The sequence below is a fragment of the Elephas maximus genome, chromosome 23, assembly GCF_024166365.1.
Source record: "Elephas maximus indicus isolate mEleMax1 chromosome 23, mEleMax1 primary haplotype, whole genome shotgun sequence".
NCBI classification, from domain to species: domain Eukaryota; kingdom Metazoa; phylum Chordata; class Mammalia; order Proboscidea; family Elephantidae; genus Elephas; species Elephas maximus.
Genome location: NC_064841.1, coordinates 63588539 through 63609006, shown reverse-complemented (window position 1 = coordinate 63609006; position 20468 = coordinate 63588539). Strand labels below are relative to the sequence as shown.

Here is a 20468-nt window from a genome sequence, read left to right as displayed (position 1 = left end):
CTCCAATGGAGCAGCTGGTGGGTTTGAGCCACTGACCTTCTGGTCAGCACCCGACTGCTTAACTATTGTGCTGCCAAGACTAACTTTGATACATGATACTATATATCATCATCGTCGTCATCATCACTCCAGTCATTTGTGCAATCCTTTCAGGCTCAAAATGTCAGCTCACTTCCTGCCTAGACAGGAACTATGAAACATCAGCACACTTCCTGCCTAGACAGGAAGCATAAAAGAAAACTCTGAGACAGATGGCTTCTTCTCTGGAATCATTTGCAGGTTTGTTCTGCAGGCTGGTGCTGTGCTTCAGATGGCCTAACACCCTAGGTGCCCTGCTCCTGGCCTTGTCACAAGCTGATATCTACCTTGCCCACCAAGGCAGAACCACATCAAAAACACTTATTTACCGACCTTTCAAGGTGTCTTTTTTGGTCCGCACATTAATAAAGAACAGCATTGGTTTGCTCAATATAGTTTCCCTGTAGTCTTTATAATCGCAGTAGTTGGTCAATTCCACATATCTATGAAAAAGCAGAGATAATTGCAAATGTAATGTCCCCTCCCATCAAAATCAGTGCTTGCCACATCCACAGACCTTGAGGAAAGTCCCCTAAAATGTGTCCTACACAGAGGCTGCCATTTCCATATTTTGTACTGTATATCCCCCTTGCCTGGGCAAACCTAAAAGTGGCCACGGTCTTTGGAGTGACTTAACAACAATAACTGGCTCTCAGGAGCAGTCTCTATCAGTACCATCATCTTTTGAGGCTCTAAGAGTGAATTTGAAGCTGTTAGAGCTGTAAGCCTGTGTACCACAACATGCATGGACCTTGAAAACATCATGCTGAGCAAAGAAAGTTAGCCACAAAAGGATAAATACTGTAATGATCTTGCTTATATGAGATAGGCAAATATATAGAGATCAAAGATTACTAGCATCTACCAGGGATGGAAGAGGGGGGAAGAAGGGAAAGATTTTGCTTAGGGGACATTGAGTTTATGTTAACGGTAATGGAATGATTTGGAAAAGGATAGCAAGAATGGTGGCGCAACTTGAAGAAGGTAATCAATGTCACTGATTTGTACATGGAGAAGTTGTTGGGATGGCGTATATGTTTTGTTAGATATATTTGCATCACAATAAAGAAAAAAAGAGAACTTTAAGTCCCTCTAGATTGAGAATGAATTTCATTCACTCAATAAGTGGAATTGTGAGTCCCTGGGTGGCACAAACAGTTAAAAACAAGCTAAGCCAAAAGTTGGTGTTGGAGACCACTCAGATGCACCTTGGAAAAAGGCCTGGAGATGTACTATTGAAAAGCCAGCCATTGAAAACACAGAACACAATTCTACTCAACACACATGGGGTCGCCATGAGTCAGAATTGACTAGACCAGCACCCAGTTTGGTTTTGGGTTTCTCTGTTGGAGATGTCCTATCTAACTGGTGGGTCTGAGATTTTCTTTTCCTTCTCCTCCCTTCTTCCCCTCCCTTTCCAATCCCTCCATAGACTCTACAATCAACCAGTATTCATATGAACTATTGCCAATTCATGTCTGCCCTGACCCGGAGCTTGTGCCATTAAAAATAATTAAAACAAACTTTTTTTAATGTTGCACAATTACTCATATCCTTATTAAAATTAGCCTCTTTGGTTTTAGTTTATTATTTTAGCCCAGGAAGATTTTTGAATCTTGACCCTGTCATCCAGCGAGTTCCCTTTGTCTCCCTGCCCTACAGAATTTCCAAGCAGCTTTTCTATGTCATTACCCACATTGTTGATAAAAAGACAGATCACAGTGCAAATGAGCTTCCTTCAAAAGCATGGCTAATTGTCTAACTAAACTCAAGCTCAGATGCCATGTGGCCATACAGTGATCAAGTGGCATCCAGTGGGTGGGAGGACGGTCTGCAACCAACCAACTTGGTGCCATCGAGTTGACTCCAGCTCATGGAGCTGTGTCAGAGTAGAGTTGTGCTCTATGGGGTTTTCAGTGACTTCCCGGCCTTTCTTTCCAGGTGCCTGTGGGTGCATTTGAACTTCTAACCTTTCAGTTAGCAGCCAAGCACTTAACCATTTGCACCGGTCAGGGAGTGGTTAATGATAGAGCTAGGATTTAAAAGCAGGTTTGCCTGAATTCCTTTTTTTTTTTCCCCAGTTGCCATCAGGTCAGTTTTGACTCATGGTGATCCCATGTGCATCAGAGTAGAACTATGGTCCATAGGATTTCCAATGGCTGACTTTTTGGAAATAGATCACCAGGCCTTTCTTCCAAGGTACCTCTGGATAGACTCAAACCAACAACCTTCCTTTTAGCAGCCAAGCGCGTTAATAGTTTGCTCCACCTAGGACTCCAATCCAGTTGCTATAGCGTTTGACTCCTAGTGACCCCATTTGTGTCAGAGTAGAACGGTGCTCCACAGGGTTTTCAGTGTGACCAAAAATCAAAACCCCTTGCCACTGAGTCAGTTTCGACTCATAGTGACCCTACAGGGCAGAGTAGAGCTGCCGCATAGAGTTTCCAAGGAGTGCCTTGTAGATTTGAACTACCAGCCCTTTGGTTAGCAGCTATAGCACTTAACCACTACACCACCAGGGTTGGTCACCAGTCCCTCTTAAACCCTGAGCTTATCCAAGTTGCAGCTGTGGGCATCTTCACAGAATGAATGGGGTGTAGAGCCATGCTCAGGAGGCTCTTTGCTAAGCAAACAGCGTGTTTGTTTTTTATATGCAATCATGAGCAGAGCAAGCTGCACGCATTTCTTTCCAGCTACCTGTCTTCATGGTGCCTGATATGAAAATCCCAGCAGAGGAGAACAAACTGTCTCAGGGGCTGTGGCCACACTGTCCCCTCAGCCCCTCCTCTACGCACAGTTCCCGGACCGCACGCAGAGGGGCCAGCATGCAAGACATTTGCCCAGGTGTGCAGACCAAGAGCACTCCTGGCCATACCTACCCCCAAGCCAGAAAAACACAGCTTCTGCTTGTCTGTCCCCAGCTTGGCGTCTTAGAAATCCATGTCATTATCTTTTCTCCAGGCTTGTCAGACCTGCTTTGGAGAGCTTGAAAAGCTGACCCCTGAGGGGCCTTCTACAACACTCTTTGCCTCAAGATCACCAGGCCTTGAAAGCAGTCTCTGCCTCCCAGCCCATCTGCTCTGGTGGTGTTGGGGACCAGCAGTGGGATGGGGGGAGGGGGGCTGGAGTGTTCCAGAGAAGGACACGGTGGAGGTGTTGACGTTTAGGGGTGTGGGCGAGGGGTCACTGTCCAGTGGTGAGGCGGGGCAAGAGTAATTAAGAAGAACACGAACAGGAGGAACAGACAAGGTGGCAGGGAGGCTGTGGAGTAATAAAGGATCGGATGGGGTGAGAGAAGGAAGGTGGAGGATCTCGTGTTGTTCTCCCTTCCCTCCCCCGCCTCGCCCTCACCTGGGCAGAACAGTGTGCAGAGAGCACTTAAGTGTGAGTATAGTCCGTGAGAAAGAAAGGCCTGGTGATCTACTTCTGAAAATCAGACAACAAAAACGCTACGGGGTGAGGCAGGGGACCCTCGAAAGCCTGGAGGGGGTGGTGCTGTGTTCCCTATCAGCAGAGAGAGGATTTTCCTCCCCTTCCCAGCTCACGATCTGCCAAAAGGTCCTGGAGAAAAGAAGTGCAGAAAGAAGAAAGAGGACCACCGTTTGCTGAGTTATTCACTCTTTTTATTCATTCCTTCGACAGCTATTCATTAAGCACCTTTTATGTGAGCGGTAAGGGCCCTAGTGGCACAGTGGTTAGGCACTCGGCTGCTAACTGAAAATCAGCAGTTCTAACCCACTCAGTGGCTCCGAAGGAGAAAAACAAGGAGATCTGTGTCTGTAAAGATTACAGCCTTGGAAACCTTATAGGGCAGTTCTACTCTGTCCTATATGGTTGCTATAAGTCAGAATTGACTCGACAGCAACGGGCTTTTTTTGCTTTTTGGTAGGAGTGGTAAAGGACCTTAGGTGAAGCAAAGGGTTTGCTCTCGGTTACTAACCTAAAGGTTGGAGGTTCAAACCCAGCGGCACTGCAGAAGAAGGACCAGGAGGTCTGCTCCCACGAAGACTAAGGCCGAGAAAACCCTATGGAACAGTTCTACTGAGTCACATATGGGGGCATCATGAGTCGGAATCAACTGGACAGCAACAGGTTTTCAGGGTTTTTTATGTGAATGCTAGAATTCTTGCCTTCCGTATAGAAGAGCCAGGTTTGAGTCCCAGCCAATGCACCTCTGTCCCTGGGGGCTCACGTGGTGCAATGACGCTGAGCAGGTTTCAGCAGAGCTTCCAGACTAAGAAGGACTAGGAAGAAAGGTCTGGTGCTCTACTTCTGCAAATCAGCCAGTGAAGACCCCATGGATTGCAATGGTCTGACCCACAGCCAATCATGGGGATGGTGCAGGACCAGGCAGTATTATTTCTTCTCACTGTGCATGGGGTTGTCATCAGTCAGGGCTTCTCGATGGCAGCTGACAACGACAGTGTGCTGGGCACCAGGCACCAGGTAGGTGTTCACATGGTCCTTATTACATCTGAGGTACTCGGGACCTAGGAAGTGTGGGGGCGGGGTGGAAGGGCGGCACTACTGGGTCCCCTGCGGTCTCCTAATCCCTCTTGCCATTCATCTATTCAGATAACAATGACCTTGCACAGGGCAGGCAAGGTGTCCTGGGAGGGGGGTGAAAAGAGGCAACCAAGGTCAGGTCTGCTGTTGCATTGAGGGGGCGGGGAGGGAGGAGGGATGTGCAGAGGGAGAAAGGGGGAAAAATGCCTTGAAGAAGTAGAAAAGAAAAAAGGGCAAGTATGATCAGAGGAAATATCAAAAAGACAGATATGTGATGCTGGGGTGGGGTGGTTTTCATATTCACCTCTTACCTTGTTTAGCACTGAGCTACGTGATAAGCACCTGTTGCTGTTAGCTGCCGTTAGTCCCCCTGGCTCATGGCGACCCCGTGCCCAGCAGAACAAAACAGTGCCCAGTCCTGTGCTATCTCTGTGATTCGTTGCAGATCAGACCATTGTGATCCACAAGGTTTTTACTGGCTGATTTGCAGAAGTAGATTGCCAGGCCTTTCTTCCTAGTCCTTCTTAGTCTGGAAGCTCTACTGAAGCCAGTTCAGCATCACAGCAACACAAGCCTCCACCAACAGATGGGTGGTGGCCGCACAGGAGGTGCGTTGGCCAGGAATCGAACCTCTTTCGTGGAAGATGAGAATTCTACCGCTGAAGCACGACTTTGCCAAATTAATAGGCATTTAAGCTCTTTTAATATTTTCTTCAGGGCGATTCCTCTGTTTCGTCAATATCTGAAGTCTGATTGTCATGTTTGAGGACATGCACATGGCTTTTGGTACATTGCATCCAGAAAATCTGTAATTTTGATTCCTTTTTCTGATGACACCAATTACAATGTGTTATTTACCTCTGCCAACAAATTCAGTTTACACCTGAATGGTAGAATCATCAATTTTGTTCCAATGAACCCGATGCTTAAAGGAAAATGATAAAAATCTCAACTTAGAAAGGACCACTGGTTGGGAGAATAATCAGTTGTCCCCAGAATTCTGTAGATGCCTTGTTGAGTGCTATCAGACTCAAAGAGCTGTAAGTTGGCTTGGTCCAAGAACAGGGCTACTGGGTGGTCACACTCTGAGTTCAATGTATGACCTGTACTTGAATGACCCATTCTGGAGTCTGAATTAAATAAAATGCCATGAATTATAAAACTATGCCCAACATAACAATCTTCCTCTGATGACTCAAAAGGCATTTTTAGGCTCTTATATGGCTGTAGGAAACCCTGGTGGCATAGTGGTTAAGTGCTATGGCTGCTAACCAAGAGGTCGGCAGTTCGAATCTTCCAGGCGCTCCTTGGAAACTCTATCGGGCAGTTCTACTCTGTCCTGTAGGGTCGCTATGAGTCTGAATCGACTTGACAGCAGTAAGTTTGGCTTTTTGGTTTTATATGGCTGTAGGAGCCCTGGTTGGGCGGTGGATAACAGCTCAGCTACGAGTTAAAAGGCTGGCAGTTGGAATCCACAAGGCACTCCTTGTAAACCTTATGGGGCAGTTCTACAGTGTCCTATAGGGTCACCATCAGTTGGAATCAATGGCAACGGGTTATAAGGCTGTAACTGTCATCACAGAATGTGTCCCTTTTTCTCTGCGCCACAGATGTACGCAGATGCTGCTCACAGGAGAGCTCTGATAACAGAATTTACAGTCAAGAAAGCTCCATACTTAATAAACTTAATGAACTCCCTATCTATAACCAAACCTGTTGCCATCGAGTCAATTCCAACCCCTAGCAACCCCATGTGACAGGGCAGAACTGCCCCATCGGGTTTCCTAGGCCGTAATCTTTATGGGAGCAGGTGGCCAGGTCTTTCTCCTGCAGAACCGCTGGGCGGGTTCAAACTGAGGACCTTTCGGTGAGCAGCCGAGCACCTAACCGTTGCATCATCAGGACTGCTTTTAGGGACTAAGTTATTTTTTTAATCTTCAACTGTGAATATTTCTGAATTACTAAGGCAAATACACTTCTGTGTGTTGAATATTTATTGTAGTCACTGAAGTTATCATTAGGGATGAAAAGCAAACAGTTTAAAACAGTTTCATGAAACTGTCATTTCTTCTTTGCTTTTCCCTTGACTCTACAGTGAAATTTTGTAAGCCTGGCTTCAGTCCAGATTAAAAAGCAGGACAATATAGTGGAAAACACAGGGATTAGAAATAAGATGTATCTGATTCATGTCATAAGGCGTCCTGACAGCACCCTGGGCTGCTGACTAAAAGGCAGGTGATTTGAACCCATTAGAGGTTCTGCTGGAGAAAGACCTGGTAATCTAGTTCTGTAACAATTACAGCCAAGGAGACCCTACGGGGCAGTCTGCTCTGTCACGGGGGTTGCTATGAGTCGGAATCCACTCGACGGCACCTGATAACAGTGACAATTCATGTCGTAATTCACTGGCTCTGTGAACTCAGTCCCAGAGCTACAACTTACTGTGACCTTCAGTGAGTTTACTTAACGCCTCTGAACCTGTGTCCTCATCTGTAGAAGGATCATCGTAGTATTTCCTTCAGTGTCATGATTAAATGCAGTACGTGTAATATGTACTTGGGCCCACAGTAGATGCTCAGTAAACGTTGCTGTTGTTAGCTGCCATTGAGCTTGCCCCTGACTCACGGCCACCCCATGTACATTGGAGCCAAACACTGCCCAGTCCTGTGCCATCTCCATGATCAATTGCAGACTGGACTGTTGTGATCCATAGGGTTTTCACTGGCTGATTTTTGGAAGTAGATTGCCAGGCCTTTCCTCCTAGTCTTAGTCTGGAAGCTCTGCTGAAACCTGTTTAGCATCATAGCAACAGCCAAGCCTCCACTGACAGACGGGTGGTGGCTGTGCCTGAGGGGCACTGGCTGGGAATGGAACCTGGGCATCCAGCATGGAAAGCAAGAAATCTACCACTGAACTACCAGCATTACCAAAAAAAAAAAAAAAAAGCAAAACCCATTGCCGTCGAGTCAATTCTGACTCATAGTCACCCTATAGAGAAGAGTAAAACTATCTCCATAGAGTTTCCAAGGAGTGGCTGATGGATTCGAATTGCCGACCTTTTGGTTAGCAGCCAAATTCTTAACCACTGTGCCACCAGGGGTTCATATTAGCATTAGTTCATCTTTAATCCGGCAAGCTCTGCTGGCTATGGGGTGAAGTTCTCTAAGCTTTTGACACAACCAGGGCTGTGTCCATCTGAGTTACCAGGAAACAATGAGGAACAATCTGGAAGACAAATGAGCAAGAGTTTCTCCCTCCTTGCTCCAATTTCTTCCCTCCTTTTTTCACTTTAGAGGGCTAAGTGGAACAGCTTAACAAAAGCAGCATCTGAAAGATGGGATCAAAAAAGAGCACTGTATTTTGTTTCTAGCAAATCAGGAGGGTCTGAAAGACCACCCTCCCCCCACCCGCTGAGATCCCTCCTTTCTCCAGAGCTCCTTGAGGTCTCAAATCACCTCTGCTCCTAACTCTCCTTGGCTTTGACCATTTAATGCTCAAAGACAAATAGGAATTCAAACCCATGGCTACCACATGTGGGTATGTGTGCATTTAAAAAAATATGGGTGCTACCACTACCATCTGTTCTCACCAGGGACACAACTGATGGACCCTGATAGAATGGCAGAAAAATGTAGAACGAAACTCAAATTCTTAAAAAGTCCAGACTTACTGGACTAGTTGAAGGTAGAGGAAACCCTGAAACTATCACCCTGAGATACCCTTTAAACTTTGAACTGAAACTACACCTGGAGGTCACCTTTCAGCTAAATAACAGATTGGCTCATAATATAAACAGTATCACCTGTGAGTACTATGCTCCTTTAAAAAATCCTCCATATGAGACCAAACAGTCTACATTTACACTAAAGCAAAGATGAGAAGGTCAGGGGGAGGGGCAGGGAAACTAGATTAACGGAAACAGAACAACCAGAATGGAAAGGGTGAGAATGTTGACACACTATGAAAAATGTAACCAATGTCACTGAACAATTTGTATATAAATTGTTAAATGGGAAACTAATTTGCTGTGTAAACTTTCACTGAAAACACAATAAAATACTTATATGTATATGTATATATATACACACATACCCAAACCAAACCAAACCCATTGCCATCAAGTTGATTCTGACTCATAGCGACCCTACAGGAACAGAGTAGAACTGCCCCATAGGGTTTCCAAGGAGTGGCTGGTGGGTTTGAACTGCTGACTTTTTGGTTAACAGTCACAGCTCTTTAATCACTGGGCCACCAGGGCTCGATAAATAGAGAGAGAGAAGGGGAGCATGGAGCAAGAAAAAGAGGCCTGCCATGGCCATAGTCTTGGTGTGGGATGCTCAGCCTTTGCTTGGTGGCTTTCATAATCCCTAGCTGTGACACTAAGGTAAAGCTTTCAGGGACAGGCTACCCTTGGGGGTAAACAGGATGGCCCTGACATGCGTCTTCAGTGTTAACTTACAGCTTTTGCACAACCACACTCCAAACTCTCAAATGACACATACCTTCCCTTTCACTTCCTCCCCTCTTTCTTCTGCCCCAGCTGGAGCAAAATGAAGCAAATTGTTCAGACTTACCATGCTCATGTCCGTGGCTCAGATCGAGGATACGTTCAGGCCATCAGTCAGCCATGTGATTATTGACGCTAAGTGTGTGAAACATGGTGAGCAGGCAAAGAACGATTCACGCATTCATTCATACACTAAACACTTACTGAGCACCTACTATGCGCTGGACACCTAGTACACGAAGATGAAAAAAGAAAAGGCCTTGCTTTCAAGGAGCATACAGTCTACTAGGGAGACAGATAAGAAAATAAACCATTTCAGTATGAAATGATAGGCGTGTAAGATCTTGTTATCTGAAGTATGATGCTTGGACCAAAAGCATTAGTATCACGTAGAGCCAGGGGTCTTAAAAGCTTGCAAGTGGCCATCTGAGGCACAATAATTGGTCTCTATTCACCTGAAGCAACAGAGGAAGAAGGAGAGTCAGGAATAGGAGGAGCACACAGAATGTGTAGCTAATTGCCTCCATGAATGACTACCTACTTTACCAGGAGAAGAGAAGAACTGGATGGTGCCCGGCTACCATTACTGAACATTTTGATTGAAGATTCTATAAAAGAATCCTGATTAAAAGGGGGGAAATGCAGAACAGAATTTCAAATTCCCATGGAATCCAGATTTCCTGGATCCCTGGAGGCTGGATGAACCCCTGAAACTATTGCCTGAGATGATCTTTAAACCTTAAACCAAAAATATCCCCAAAGTCTCTTTTGAACCAAACTAATTAGCTTAATTAGTAGAGAATGTCTGCCTTCAGCCTTGAGCTCTTTTTTTTCTTTTTAATTTTATTGTACTTTAGAGAAAGTTCACAGTGCAAATTAGTCTCTCATTCAAAAATTTAAGCACAGGTTGTTTTGTGACGTGGATTGCAATTCTGGCAATGTGCCAACACTCTCCCCCTTTACACCCCAGGTTCCCTGTGTCCATTGTCCAGTTTTCCTGTCCCTTCCTGCCTTCTTGTCTTGCCTTTGGGCAGAAGTTGCCCGTTTGGTCTCCTATACTTGATTGAACTAAGAACCATATCCCTCACTTGTGTTCTTCTTTGTTTTATAGGCCTGTCTAATCTTTGGCTGAAAAGTGAACTTCAGGAGTGGCTTCAGTTCTGAGTCTGGGAGCCACAGTCTCTGGGGTTCTTCCAGTCTCTGTCAGACCAATAAGTCTGGTCTTTTTTGTGTGAATTTGAATTTTGTTCTACATTTTTCTCCCGCTCTGTCCAGGACCCTCTATTGTGATTCCTGTCACAGCAGTTCGTGGTGGTGGCAGCGCACCATCTAGTTCTTCTGGGCTCAGGCTTTGGTTCATGTGGTCCCTTAATCTTCTGGGCCTATTTTTTCCTTGTTGTCTTTGATTTTCTTCATTTTCCTTTACTCCGGACATAGTGGGACATATTGATGTATCTTGGATGGCTTTTAAGACCCCAAAGTAGGATGTAGAACATTTCTTTATGAGCTATGTTATGCCAATTGACCTAGATATCTCCTGAGACCATGTTCTCCAGCCCTCAGCCCCAGCAACTTGGTCCCTCAAGGTGTTTGGATGTGTCTAGGAAGCTTCTATGACTTTGCCTTGGTAAAGTTGTGCCGACTTCCCCTATATTGTGTGCTGTCTTTCCCTTCACCTAAGTTGACACTTGTCTACTATATACTTAGTGATTTCCCCTTCCCATCCCTCCCCTCCCTTGTAATCATCAAAGTTTTTTTTTTCCTGTGTATAAATCTCTTTTGGGTTTTTTATAATAGTGGTCTCATACAATATTTGTCCTTTTGTGATTGACTTATTTTGCTCAGCATAATGCCTTCCAGATTCATCCATGTTGTGAGGCGTTTCTGGGATCCCATTATTGTTCTTTATTCCACTATGTGTGTGTACCATAATTTGTTTATCCATTAATCTGTTGGTGGGCACTTAGATTGTTTCCATCATTTTGCTATTGTAAGTAATGCTATAATGAACATGGGTGTGCATATGTCTATTTGTGTGACAGCTTTTATTTCTCTAGTATATATTTTTAGGAGTGGGATTGCTAGATCATATGGTATCTATATTTCTAGCTTTTAAAGGAGGTGCCATATCGTTTTCAATAGTGGTTGTACCATTTTACATTCCCACGAGCAGTGCACAAGAGCTCCAATCTCCCCACAACCTCTCCAACATTTATTACTTCCCGTTTTTTTTTTTGTTTGTTTCTTGTTTTTGGTATGTGTTTAGTGCCAGTATTGTTGGAGTGAGACAGCATCTCAGTGTAGCATTCATTTGTATTTCTCCGATACTTAATGATCTTGAGCATTTCCCCGTGTGTCTGTTAGCTACCTGGAGGTCTTCTTTGGTGAAGTGTCTATCATTTGCCCATTTTTAAATTGGATTATTTGTCTTTTTATTGTTGAGGTGTTGAAGTATTTTGTAGATTTTCAAAATTAGACCCTTGTTGGATATGTTGTAGCCAAATATTTTTTCCCAGTCTGTAGTTTCTCTTTTTACCCTTTTGATGAAGTCTTTTGATGAGAATAAGTGTTTAATTTTTAGGAGCTACCAGTTATCAAGTTTATCTTCAGGTGTTTGTGCATTGTTAGTTATGGTTTGTATTGTATTTATGCCATGTATTAGGGTCCCTAGCACTGTGTCTATGCTTTCTTCCATGATCGTTATTGTTTTAGGTTTTATATTTAGGTCTTTGATCCATTTTGAGTTAGTTTTTGTGTATGATGTGAGGTACAGTTCTTGTTTCATTTTTACTGATGGACATCCAGTTATGCCAGCACCGTTTGTGAAGGAGACTGTCTTTTCCCCCATTTAATGGACTTTGGTCCTTTGTCAAATATCAGCAGCATGGATTTACGTCTGGGTTCTGAATTCTGTTCCATTGATCTACGTGTCTGTTGCTGTTCCGGTACCAGGTCGTTTTGACTACCATGGCTGTATAGTAGCTTCTGAGAACAGGTAGAGTGAGGCTTCTCACTTTGCTCTTCGTATTCAGTAATGCTTTGCTTATCCTGGGCCTCTTCTCTTTCTATATAAAGTTGGTGATTAGCTTCTCCATCTTATTAAGGAATGCTGTTGGAATTTGGATCAGGAATGCATTATATCTATACATCCCTTTAGGCAGTACTGACATTTTCACAAAGTTCAGTCTTCTTGTCCATGACCATGGTATGTTTTTCCATTTATGTAGGTCTCTTTCAGTTTCTTGCAGGAGTGTTATGTAGTTTTCTTTGTACAGGTCTTTTACATCCCAGGTTAGATTTATTCCTAAGTATTTTATCTTTTGGCGGGGGGGCATTGTAAATGGTATTGATTTCCTGATTTCCTTTTCTAAGTTCTCTTCGTTGGTGTAGAGGAATCCAAGTGATTTTTGTATGTGCACCTTGTATCCTGTTACTTTGGTGAAATCTTCTATTAGTTCCAGTGGCTTTCTTGTGGATTCTTTGGGTTTTTCTGTGTATAAGATCACATCATCTGCCAATAGAGATAGTTTTACCTCTTCCTTACCAATTTGGATGTCCTTTATTTCTTTTCCTGGCGTTATTGCTCTAGCTAGGACTTCCAGCATGATGTTGAATAGAAGTGGTAATAAGTGGCATCTTTGTCTAGTTCCCATTCTCAAGGGGAATACTTTCAGTCTTTCTCAGCTGAGAATAATGTTGGCTGTTGGTTTTGTATAAATGCCCTTTATTTTGTTAAGGAATTTCCCTTCTCTTCCTATTTTGCTGACAGTTTTTATTAGGAATGGGTGTTGGAGTTTTTCAAATGCTTTTGCTGTGTCGATTGAGATGATCATGTGATTGTTTTATTCTGTTTATGTGGTGGATTACGTCGATTGATTTTCTATTGTCGAACTATCCTTGCATACTTGGTATGAATCCCACTTAGCCTTGTTGTATTATTATTATTAATGTGCTGTTGAATTCTATTGGCTAGAACTTTGTTGAGAACTTTTTGTGTCTATATTCAAGAGGGGTATTGGTCTGTGGTTTTCTTTTTTTGTGGTGTCTTTGCCTGGCTTTCACATCAGGGTTATGCTAGCTTCATAGAATGAATTTGGGAGTATTCTTTCCTTTTCTATGCATTGATATAGTTTGAGAAGTATTGGTGTGAGTTGTTCTCTGAATGTTTGGTAGAATTCTCCAGTGAAGTCATCTGGGCCAGGGATTTTTTTGTTGGGATTTTTTTTTTTATTACCTCTTCAATTTCTTCCTTTGTTATAGGTCCAATTAGTTTTTCTACCTCAGTTTGAGTTGGTTTAGGTAGAGAGTGTGTTTCTAGAAATTTGCTCATTTCCTCTAAGTTTTCAAAATTTTTTGGAGTACAATGGTTCATACATAATATTCTGTTATGATCCTTTTTATTTTAGTTGGTACTGTTGTGATATCACCCATCTCATTTCTTATTCAGGTTATTTGCTTTCTCTCCTGCTTTTCTTTTGTCAGTTTGGCCAATGGTTTGTCGATTTTGTTGATCCTTTCAAAGAACCAACTTCTGGTCTTGTTGATTCTTTCTATTGTTCTTCTGTTCTCTATTTCATTTGTTTCTGCTCTAATTTTTATTATTTCCTTTCTTCTATTTGTTCGAGTTGCACTGAGCCCTTTTAAGACCTATCTATATGGAATGAAATTGACAACAGCAACTGGAAAGGATATATAGGAACCTTAGGGGGCAGTGAATTTATGTTAATGGGGGAGGAACAACTCAGAAAAGGAGGATGAGAACGGTTACACAACTCGAAGAATGTAATCAATGTCACTGAATTGTATGTGTAGAAATTGTCAAATGGTGTAGGTTCTGCTGTGTATATTCGCAACAAAATAATAAAATTAATTTTTAAAAAATATTCTGAAGGAAAACAATGTATTAGCATCACATGGGACCTTGCAAAAATGCAGACTCCTGGACCCCTTGCCCTTTTTTTTTTTAAATTGGATCCTGCATTTTGAGAAGATCCTAGGAGATTTGTGTATTGATTTTAAGTTTGAAAAGCACTGCTGTTAGACATTGTCCTGCCATTCAGGAGCTTGTTGTGTTGTTGTTGTGTGCCATCAAGTCAATTTCAACTCATGGCGACTCCATGTGACAAAGTAGAACTGCCCAGTATAATTTGTTAAGCTGTAATCTTTACAGGAGTCAGGTCTTTATCCTGCTGAGCTGCTGGGTGGGTTCAAACTGCCAAGGTTTAAGTTAGTTGTTGTTGTTAGGTGCTCTCAAATTGATTTTATCTCATAGTCATCTCATGTGACAGAGCAGAACTGCCCCATAGGGTTTCTTAGACTATAATCTTAATGGGAGCAGATCGCCGGTTCTTTCTCTGGCAGAGCTGCCGAGTGGGTTCAAACCACCAACCTTTGGGCTAGCAGCCAAGCACCACCCGGGGTCCTCGATCAGAAGCTTACAAACTAGTTAACCATTCAAACATATAGAGCAAGGGGAGAGGGCCTGGAGTTAGAACCACCTACTGAGCTGAGACAGGAACTAGAAAAGAGAGCATCCTGCTGGGCCAAACACACTGCCAAGGGGTGAACAATGGGGACCCTAAGAGGAGACACAGCTTAGCCAAGACTTGGGGACAGTGGGGGCTGCATCCAGGCAGACAGGCAGGCGTTTGACAAGGACCAGAAAGGCTGGAGGAGTCCCCGTGTGGCATAAATGGTTAAGCACTTGACTACTAGCTGAAAGGTTGGCGGTTCAAATCCACCCAAAGACACCTCAGAAGAAAGGCTTGGTGATCGGCTTCCAAAAGGTCACGTCCTACTGTATCGTAGGAGAAAATGTGTGTGTGTGTGTGTGAGAGCGTGAGTCAGCACTTTTATGTATTGAACAAATAGGTGCTGTCCAGTCAATTCTAACTCATAATAACCCCATGTGACAGAGTAGAACTGCCCCACAGTGTTTATCAGGCTGTAATCCTTACAGGAAGGAGCCTTGGAGGTGCAGTGGTTAAGCACTTGGCTGCTAACCAATGGGTCAGTGGTTCGAACACACCAGCCGCTCCTCAGGAGAAAGATGTGGCAGTCTGCCTCTGCAAAGATTACAGCCTTGGAAAGCCTATGAGGTAGTTCTACTTTGTCTTATAGGGTCGCTGTGAGTTGGAATCAACTCAACAGCAATGGATTTTTTAATCTTTATGAGAGGAGATAGCCAGGTCTTTCTCCCAAGGAGCTGCTGGGTGGGTTCAAACCGTGGCTTTGAACAGATTCACTCTGGTTAGAACCCCTGCTAAGAATGTGTGTTTCCACCCCAGATATACTGAATCAGAATCTACTTCAAACAAGATTCCCAAATGACTCCACTGATCCCACCCTACTGGAGCAAGGGAGAATGAAGAAAACCAAAGACATAAGGGAAAGATTAGTCCAAAGGACTAACAGACCACAACTACCACAGCCTCCACCAGACTAAGTCCAGCAGAACTAGACGGTGCCCGGCTACCACCACCACCGACTGCTCTGACAGGGATCACAGTAGAGGGTCCTGGACAGAGCTGGAGAAAAATGTAGAACAAAATTCTAACTCACAAAAAAATAAAAGTCCAGACTTATTAGTCTGACAGAGACTGGAGAAGCCCCGAAAGTATGGCCCCCAAACACCCTTATAGCTCAGTAATGAAGTCCCTCCTGAGGTCCATCCTTCAGCCAAAGATTAGACAGGTCCATGAAACAAAGTGAGACATAATGGGCACACTTGCCAAGGGGCAGGTACGAGAAGGCAGGAGGGTACTGGAAGGCTGGTAATGGGGAACCCAAGGTCAAGAAGGGGAGAGTGTTGACATGTCATAGGATGGCAGCCAGTGTCACAAAACACTATGTGTATTAATTGTTTAATGAAAAACTAGCTTGCTCTGTAAACCTTTACCTAAAGTACAATAAAAATTTTTAAGGCAATAAAATGGTACTTAAACAAACGAAAAACAGATCCCCAGATGATTCCTATGTAAAAAAACCAAAAAACACTAAACCTGCTGCCATTGAGTTGATTCCAACTCATAGCGACCCTAAAGGACAGAGTAAAACTGGCCCACGTGGCTTCCAAGAAGCACCTGGTGGATTGGAACCGCCAACCTCTTGGTTAGCAGCCATAGCTTTTAACCACTACACCACCAGGGTTTCCATTCTTATGTGTCCACAAGAATAGAGATACATAAGGAGAATACATATACGTAAGGAGAACTACTTCCTGCGGAATGGGTTTTAGGCATACGAAGCCCTCACCATCTTTGTTCGGAAGAGTAAGTTGTTGTTTTGGGGGTTTTGTTTGTTTGTTTTGTTTTGTCTTTTCCCCCACCTTTGAAGAAGGCATTTGAAATATCTCATTTTGTTTGCTGGCACCTCCTGGCTTCATCCCTTCCACAGGGAGCCACACCGATGCTGTCTTTCCTATAGCAAAGGCATTACTCATCTCTGACTCAAACTTTAGACTGAACTTGCCCTATTCCCACACAAATATCAGGGGGCTGTGGGCCCCAGGGTGACCTCTGGAAGCCTGAGGACAGAGCGGAACTGAGCTGCTACCCAAGCAAGATCAAGATAGAAGCCTGCCCAGATAGATGGTGTTCCTGCCGGCTTCATCTCTGCTGAGAAAGCACTCCAGGGAAAACCCGGTGCTTTCGGCCACAGCAGTTAAACATCCCAGGGCCTCCATCAAATCCAGCTTCAGGTTTGGTCCCAGCTCTGCACCGGCTATCCTGGCAACTACACTCTCACACTTGTTTTCCCAGAACTTATCTGCCCACTCAACAGCCCACAGAGCCCTGAGCTGGACTTCTCAGATTTGTCCTCTTCTCACCTTTGGTTTATTTCTCTAGAAACACAGCCAGAGGCCAAAGATGGGAAATCGAACTTTTGTGTGTTCCCCCGGCACCTCCTGAGCAGCTCTTCTCACCAGACACAGCCAAGTGCTGAAAAGAATTTTGCTTCCTCCCCCAACCCACACACCGCAAATCTGAAGCCAGGGTGTGCGTCTCTCGCTCTCTCAGCTGCAAACACCCCCTGTAGGGTGTGCCCCAATTTGAGTTCATCCGACCCAGTTAAGGAGCCAGGATGAGAAAATCACCCGCCGGTTACGGGCCTTGGGTGGGGACGCATCAAGCTCCGGCACTCTCAGCCTGGGCGCCCTCATGCGCCCCGGCCGAGGTAACCCTCTAGGCGGCTCCAAGCTGCAGCTGCAAAAAGTCAGTGCAAAGGACAGAAAGAGCCAGGGCGGGAGAACGCTGTGGCCCCCGGGGGAACCTGTAGACACCGCATGGAGGGAAGAGAGGAGAGTCAGGCTTCCGGGGACTGCGGCTGGGTGGCGTCCTCGGCGGGGACCACCCACCTCTTGATGTAGCTGCTGAGGCGGTAGAGCTGTCCGTCGAGGCGTACCAGGCCGTCGCCGAAGACGTTGAAGCCCCCGCGCGCGGCCCCCGGCTCCCCGGGGCCCGGCACAGCGAGCTGGTCCCCGCGCAGCTGGAAGGCGCCCGGCAGCAGGCGCAGCAGCTGGGCCAGAGGCAGCAGGGCCAGCTCGCAGTCGCACGTCCACAGGCTGCGCAGCTCCCCCGACGAGATGGAGGTCAGGCTCGGCCGGGCCGCCGCCGCCGCCATGCCCGCCGTCCAGAGGGTCCCGGCGCTGGGTAGCTGCGCACCCGAGGGTCCCCGAGAGGCCTGCGCGCCCCGCCTGCCTGCGCCCGCTCGGGCTCGGCTGTGCGCCCGGCCCGACGCTGTGGCCGCCCAGGTGCTCGCCCGCTCGCCGGCGCGCCAGGGGCGCTGCAGGCACCGCGCGGGGATCGCCGCGGCGGGGAGCGCGCCCCTTTTATCCCCTCGGCCCGACCCGAGGCGCTGGGCGCCGGCTCTCAACCGCTCGGAATTGGCACGCTCCAGCGTGCGCGCTGCCAAGTGTTACTCATCCCCCTCGGGGCGCCTGCTCTACACCCTGGCTCGGTCCCCGCCCTGCCTGCGTACACTGCTGGCGAGGACGTCTGCCCCTCCGGGTGTTCGGGGCCTGGCCGGGGTGAGGAGAGGAGGGCTGGCAGCACCCACCCATACCCAAGATGCCCCATCTCTGCGAACTGATGGGAGGGAGGCGCACCATCCCACCCCACCCCACCCCCCCCCACTCCACTTAGGGCCCAGCAACTGTGAGGGGGCAGTGGCAGGAGCTTGGGTTCCCAAGCAAATCAAAGCCATTTGTCAAGCCACTGTCTTCCAGTCTCGGTTTTCTGCTTTTTCAGTTCCTGAACACACCCAGCATTTTCTATCCCCTCAGCCTTTCCTTGAGCTGGTTCCTCCCCCTGGACCCCCTTGCACCCTAGAAATTCCACTGACCATCTTGCCGCTTCTGCATGAGCCTTCTTGAACCCCCGTGGATTTCATCGAATTTTCTACTGGGCCTGTTGCACCATAAACCATGTTTATCGCATATTGTGGATAGAAGGGACCGGATCTCCTACCTCCTCCTGGCATCACCCATCTGTGCGAGCCCCCTGAATCCCCCAACATGTCCTTCTGTTAGTCTATAAATACTTGAGTGTGAATGAGGTGCTCATTCTGAGGACATGATTGTGCTTGGCCACCTGAGGTGTGAAATGAGGAATGTTGTTTGTGTGCCCTGGAGTAGATTCTGTCTCATAGTGACCCTAGAGAACAGAGTAGCACTGCCCCTATAGGGTTTCCTAGGCTATAATCTTTAGGGAAGCAGATCGCCAGTTCTTTCTCTCCAGCAGCCACTGCCTGGGTTCGAACCGCCTTTCATTTAGCATTCAGGCACTTAAGCATTGCACCACTAAGGCTCCTGGAAATGAGTAACACTTCATTTAATTGAACAGCTATTTCTGGAACATCTACTAAGGGGCAGAGGATAAGAGAAGTTCTGAGAATACTAGCATGACCATGTCACAGCCTTGTCTGAATTTACAGTCTAAGAGAGGGACAGACAAGGGCTCCAGCAATTATGATACACTGTAATGGAAAGCTCTGCTGAGGGTAAACCTTGGATGTTACAGGAGGAGAATCTAGCCCAGTGTAGAGGAGTAGGGAGCCTTCCTGAAGTAATATGACTTAAGACTCTAAGCTAAAAGGTAAGTAGAATCTAGGGTAATAGCTTTAATTTGTCTTTGTTTGCCCTCGGCACGAACCCTTGTTGCTGTTCGGTTGGAACTCATGGCGACCCCATGAACTGTTGTTGTCGTGTACCGTGGAGTCGATTCTGATTCATAGAGACCCCATGTGACAGAGTAGAACTGCCCCATAGGGTTTCCTAGGCTATAATCATTATTGGAACAGACTGCCGCGTTGTGACCCTAATACCTCGCAACATGTTTTCTCCTTTTCAAAATGTAAGACTGAGAGCTTGACATAACTAACACCATAAGGATACACTAAGTAACCTGTAAGTTTTTGTTTTTTTGGGCTTGGTATTTTGTACACTCTCACTGTCAGTGTCCTTTTTTTTTTATTATTATTATACCAGCTACACTGGTCTCTTTCCAGAGGGATGTGTGGCCTTTTCGGCTCTTGCAGCCTTGGTCTCCCTCCTCTTCTTTCTCTTGGGAGATGACCTTCAGCCTGCAAGACGACAGCTAGAAAGGCTGCTTGGCACTTTTGGTCTGCAACTTTCTTTCTTGCTCCTTATCTTGGTCAGAGTAACTTGGCAGGCCAGTTCCACTAGCTGAGAGATTTTTATGTAAGTTTTTTTTTGTTTTGTTTTGTTTTTGCCTGTTACAAACATAAAGATTAGAGTCCAGATGTCTGGCATGCATAGCTTTAGTTTAATAAAGAGTTTCTTGTAGTTGTTTTGTGATGCATACTCGTCCGACTATCTGTGGGCTATATGCTTGAAGACATTATGTAATCCTTGCAAAAATGATATATAAGCTCTGACGTACAAATTGCTTTTCTGGACTCCATAAAGACAGCCTGCCTTGCTGTTGGACTACCTGTTGGTGCCACCTCCTAATAAACTTTCTCTCTCTTTCTGACTTAGAGTACATTTCATTGGTTTGACTACTCCAGAGCACAGACCTCAATCAGGTAACAAATTTGGGCACCCAATGTGGGGCTCAAATTACTCTGGCCCTGGTTCCATCTTCCTAAGGACTGAGCCCCCGGAAGGACCAGGGAAAGAGAAGGTGTACCCTTTCTTGAGTTGTGGAGGTATCTGAACCCGTGGTGGCCCAAAGTTTCAGCTACAAGAGAGGGCTCTATGGCAGCGAGCTCTGGACTGAAGGAGAAATTTTCTGCCTGCCATGGTATGTAACTGAGCATTAGATGGTAAATCCTCTATAAAAGCTATTAGGGGCATCGGTTCTCATAGACTCCATCCAAGAACAGGTGACTAGGTCCCATGAGGTTGGACAAGAGA

General features: G+C 45.7%; 1 protein-coding gene across 1 annotated transcript in view; it reads right to left on the bottom strand.

The window, feature by feature from the left end:
* The window catches only part of MEDAG (mesenteric estrogen dependent adipogenesis), a 28512-nt gene extending 10559 nt beyond the window's left edge, over window positions 1-17953 (bottom strand). The window contains exons 1-2 of the mRNA XM_049867700.1: window positions 17448-17953; window positions 412-521 (exon numbers count right to left, since the gene is read on the bottom strand). Coding sequence (XP_049723657.1) covers window positions 412-521; window positions 17448-17713 — 376 coding nt within the window. The 5' untranslated portion in view covers window positions 17714-17953. The remainder of the gene's footprint in view (window positions 1-411; window positions 522-17447) is intronic.
* Window positions 17954-20468: the final 2515 nt, after the last annotated feature.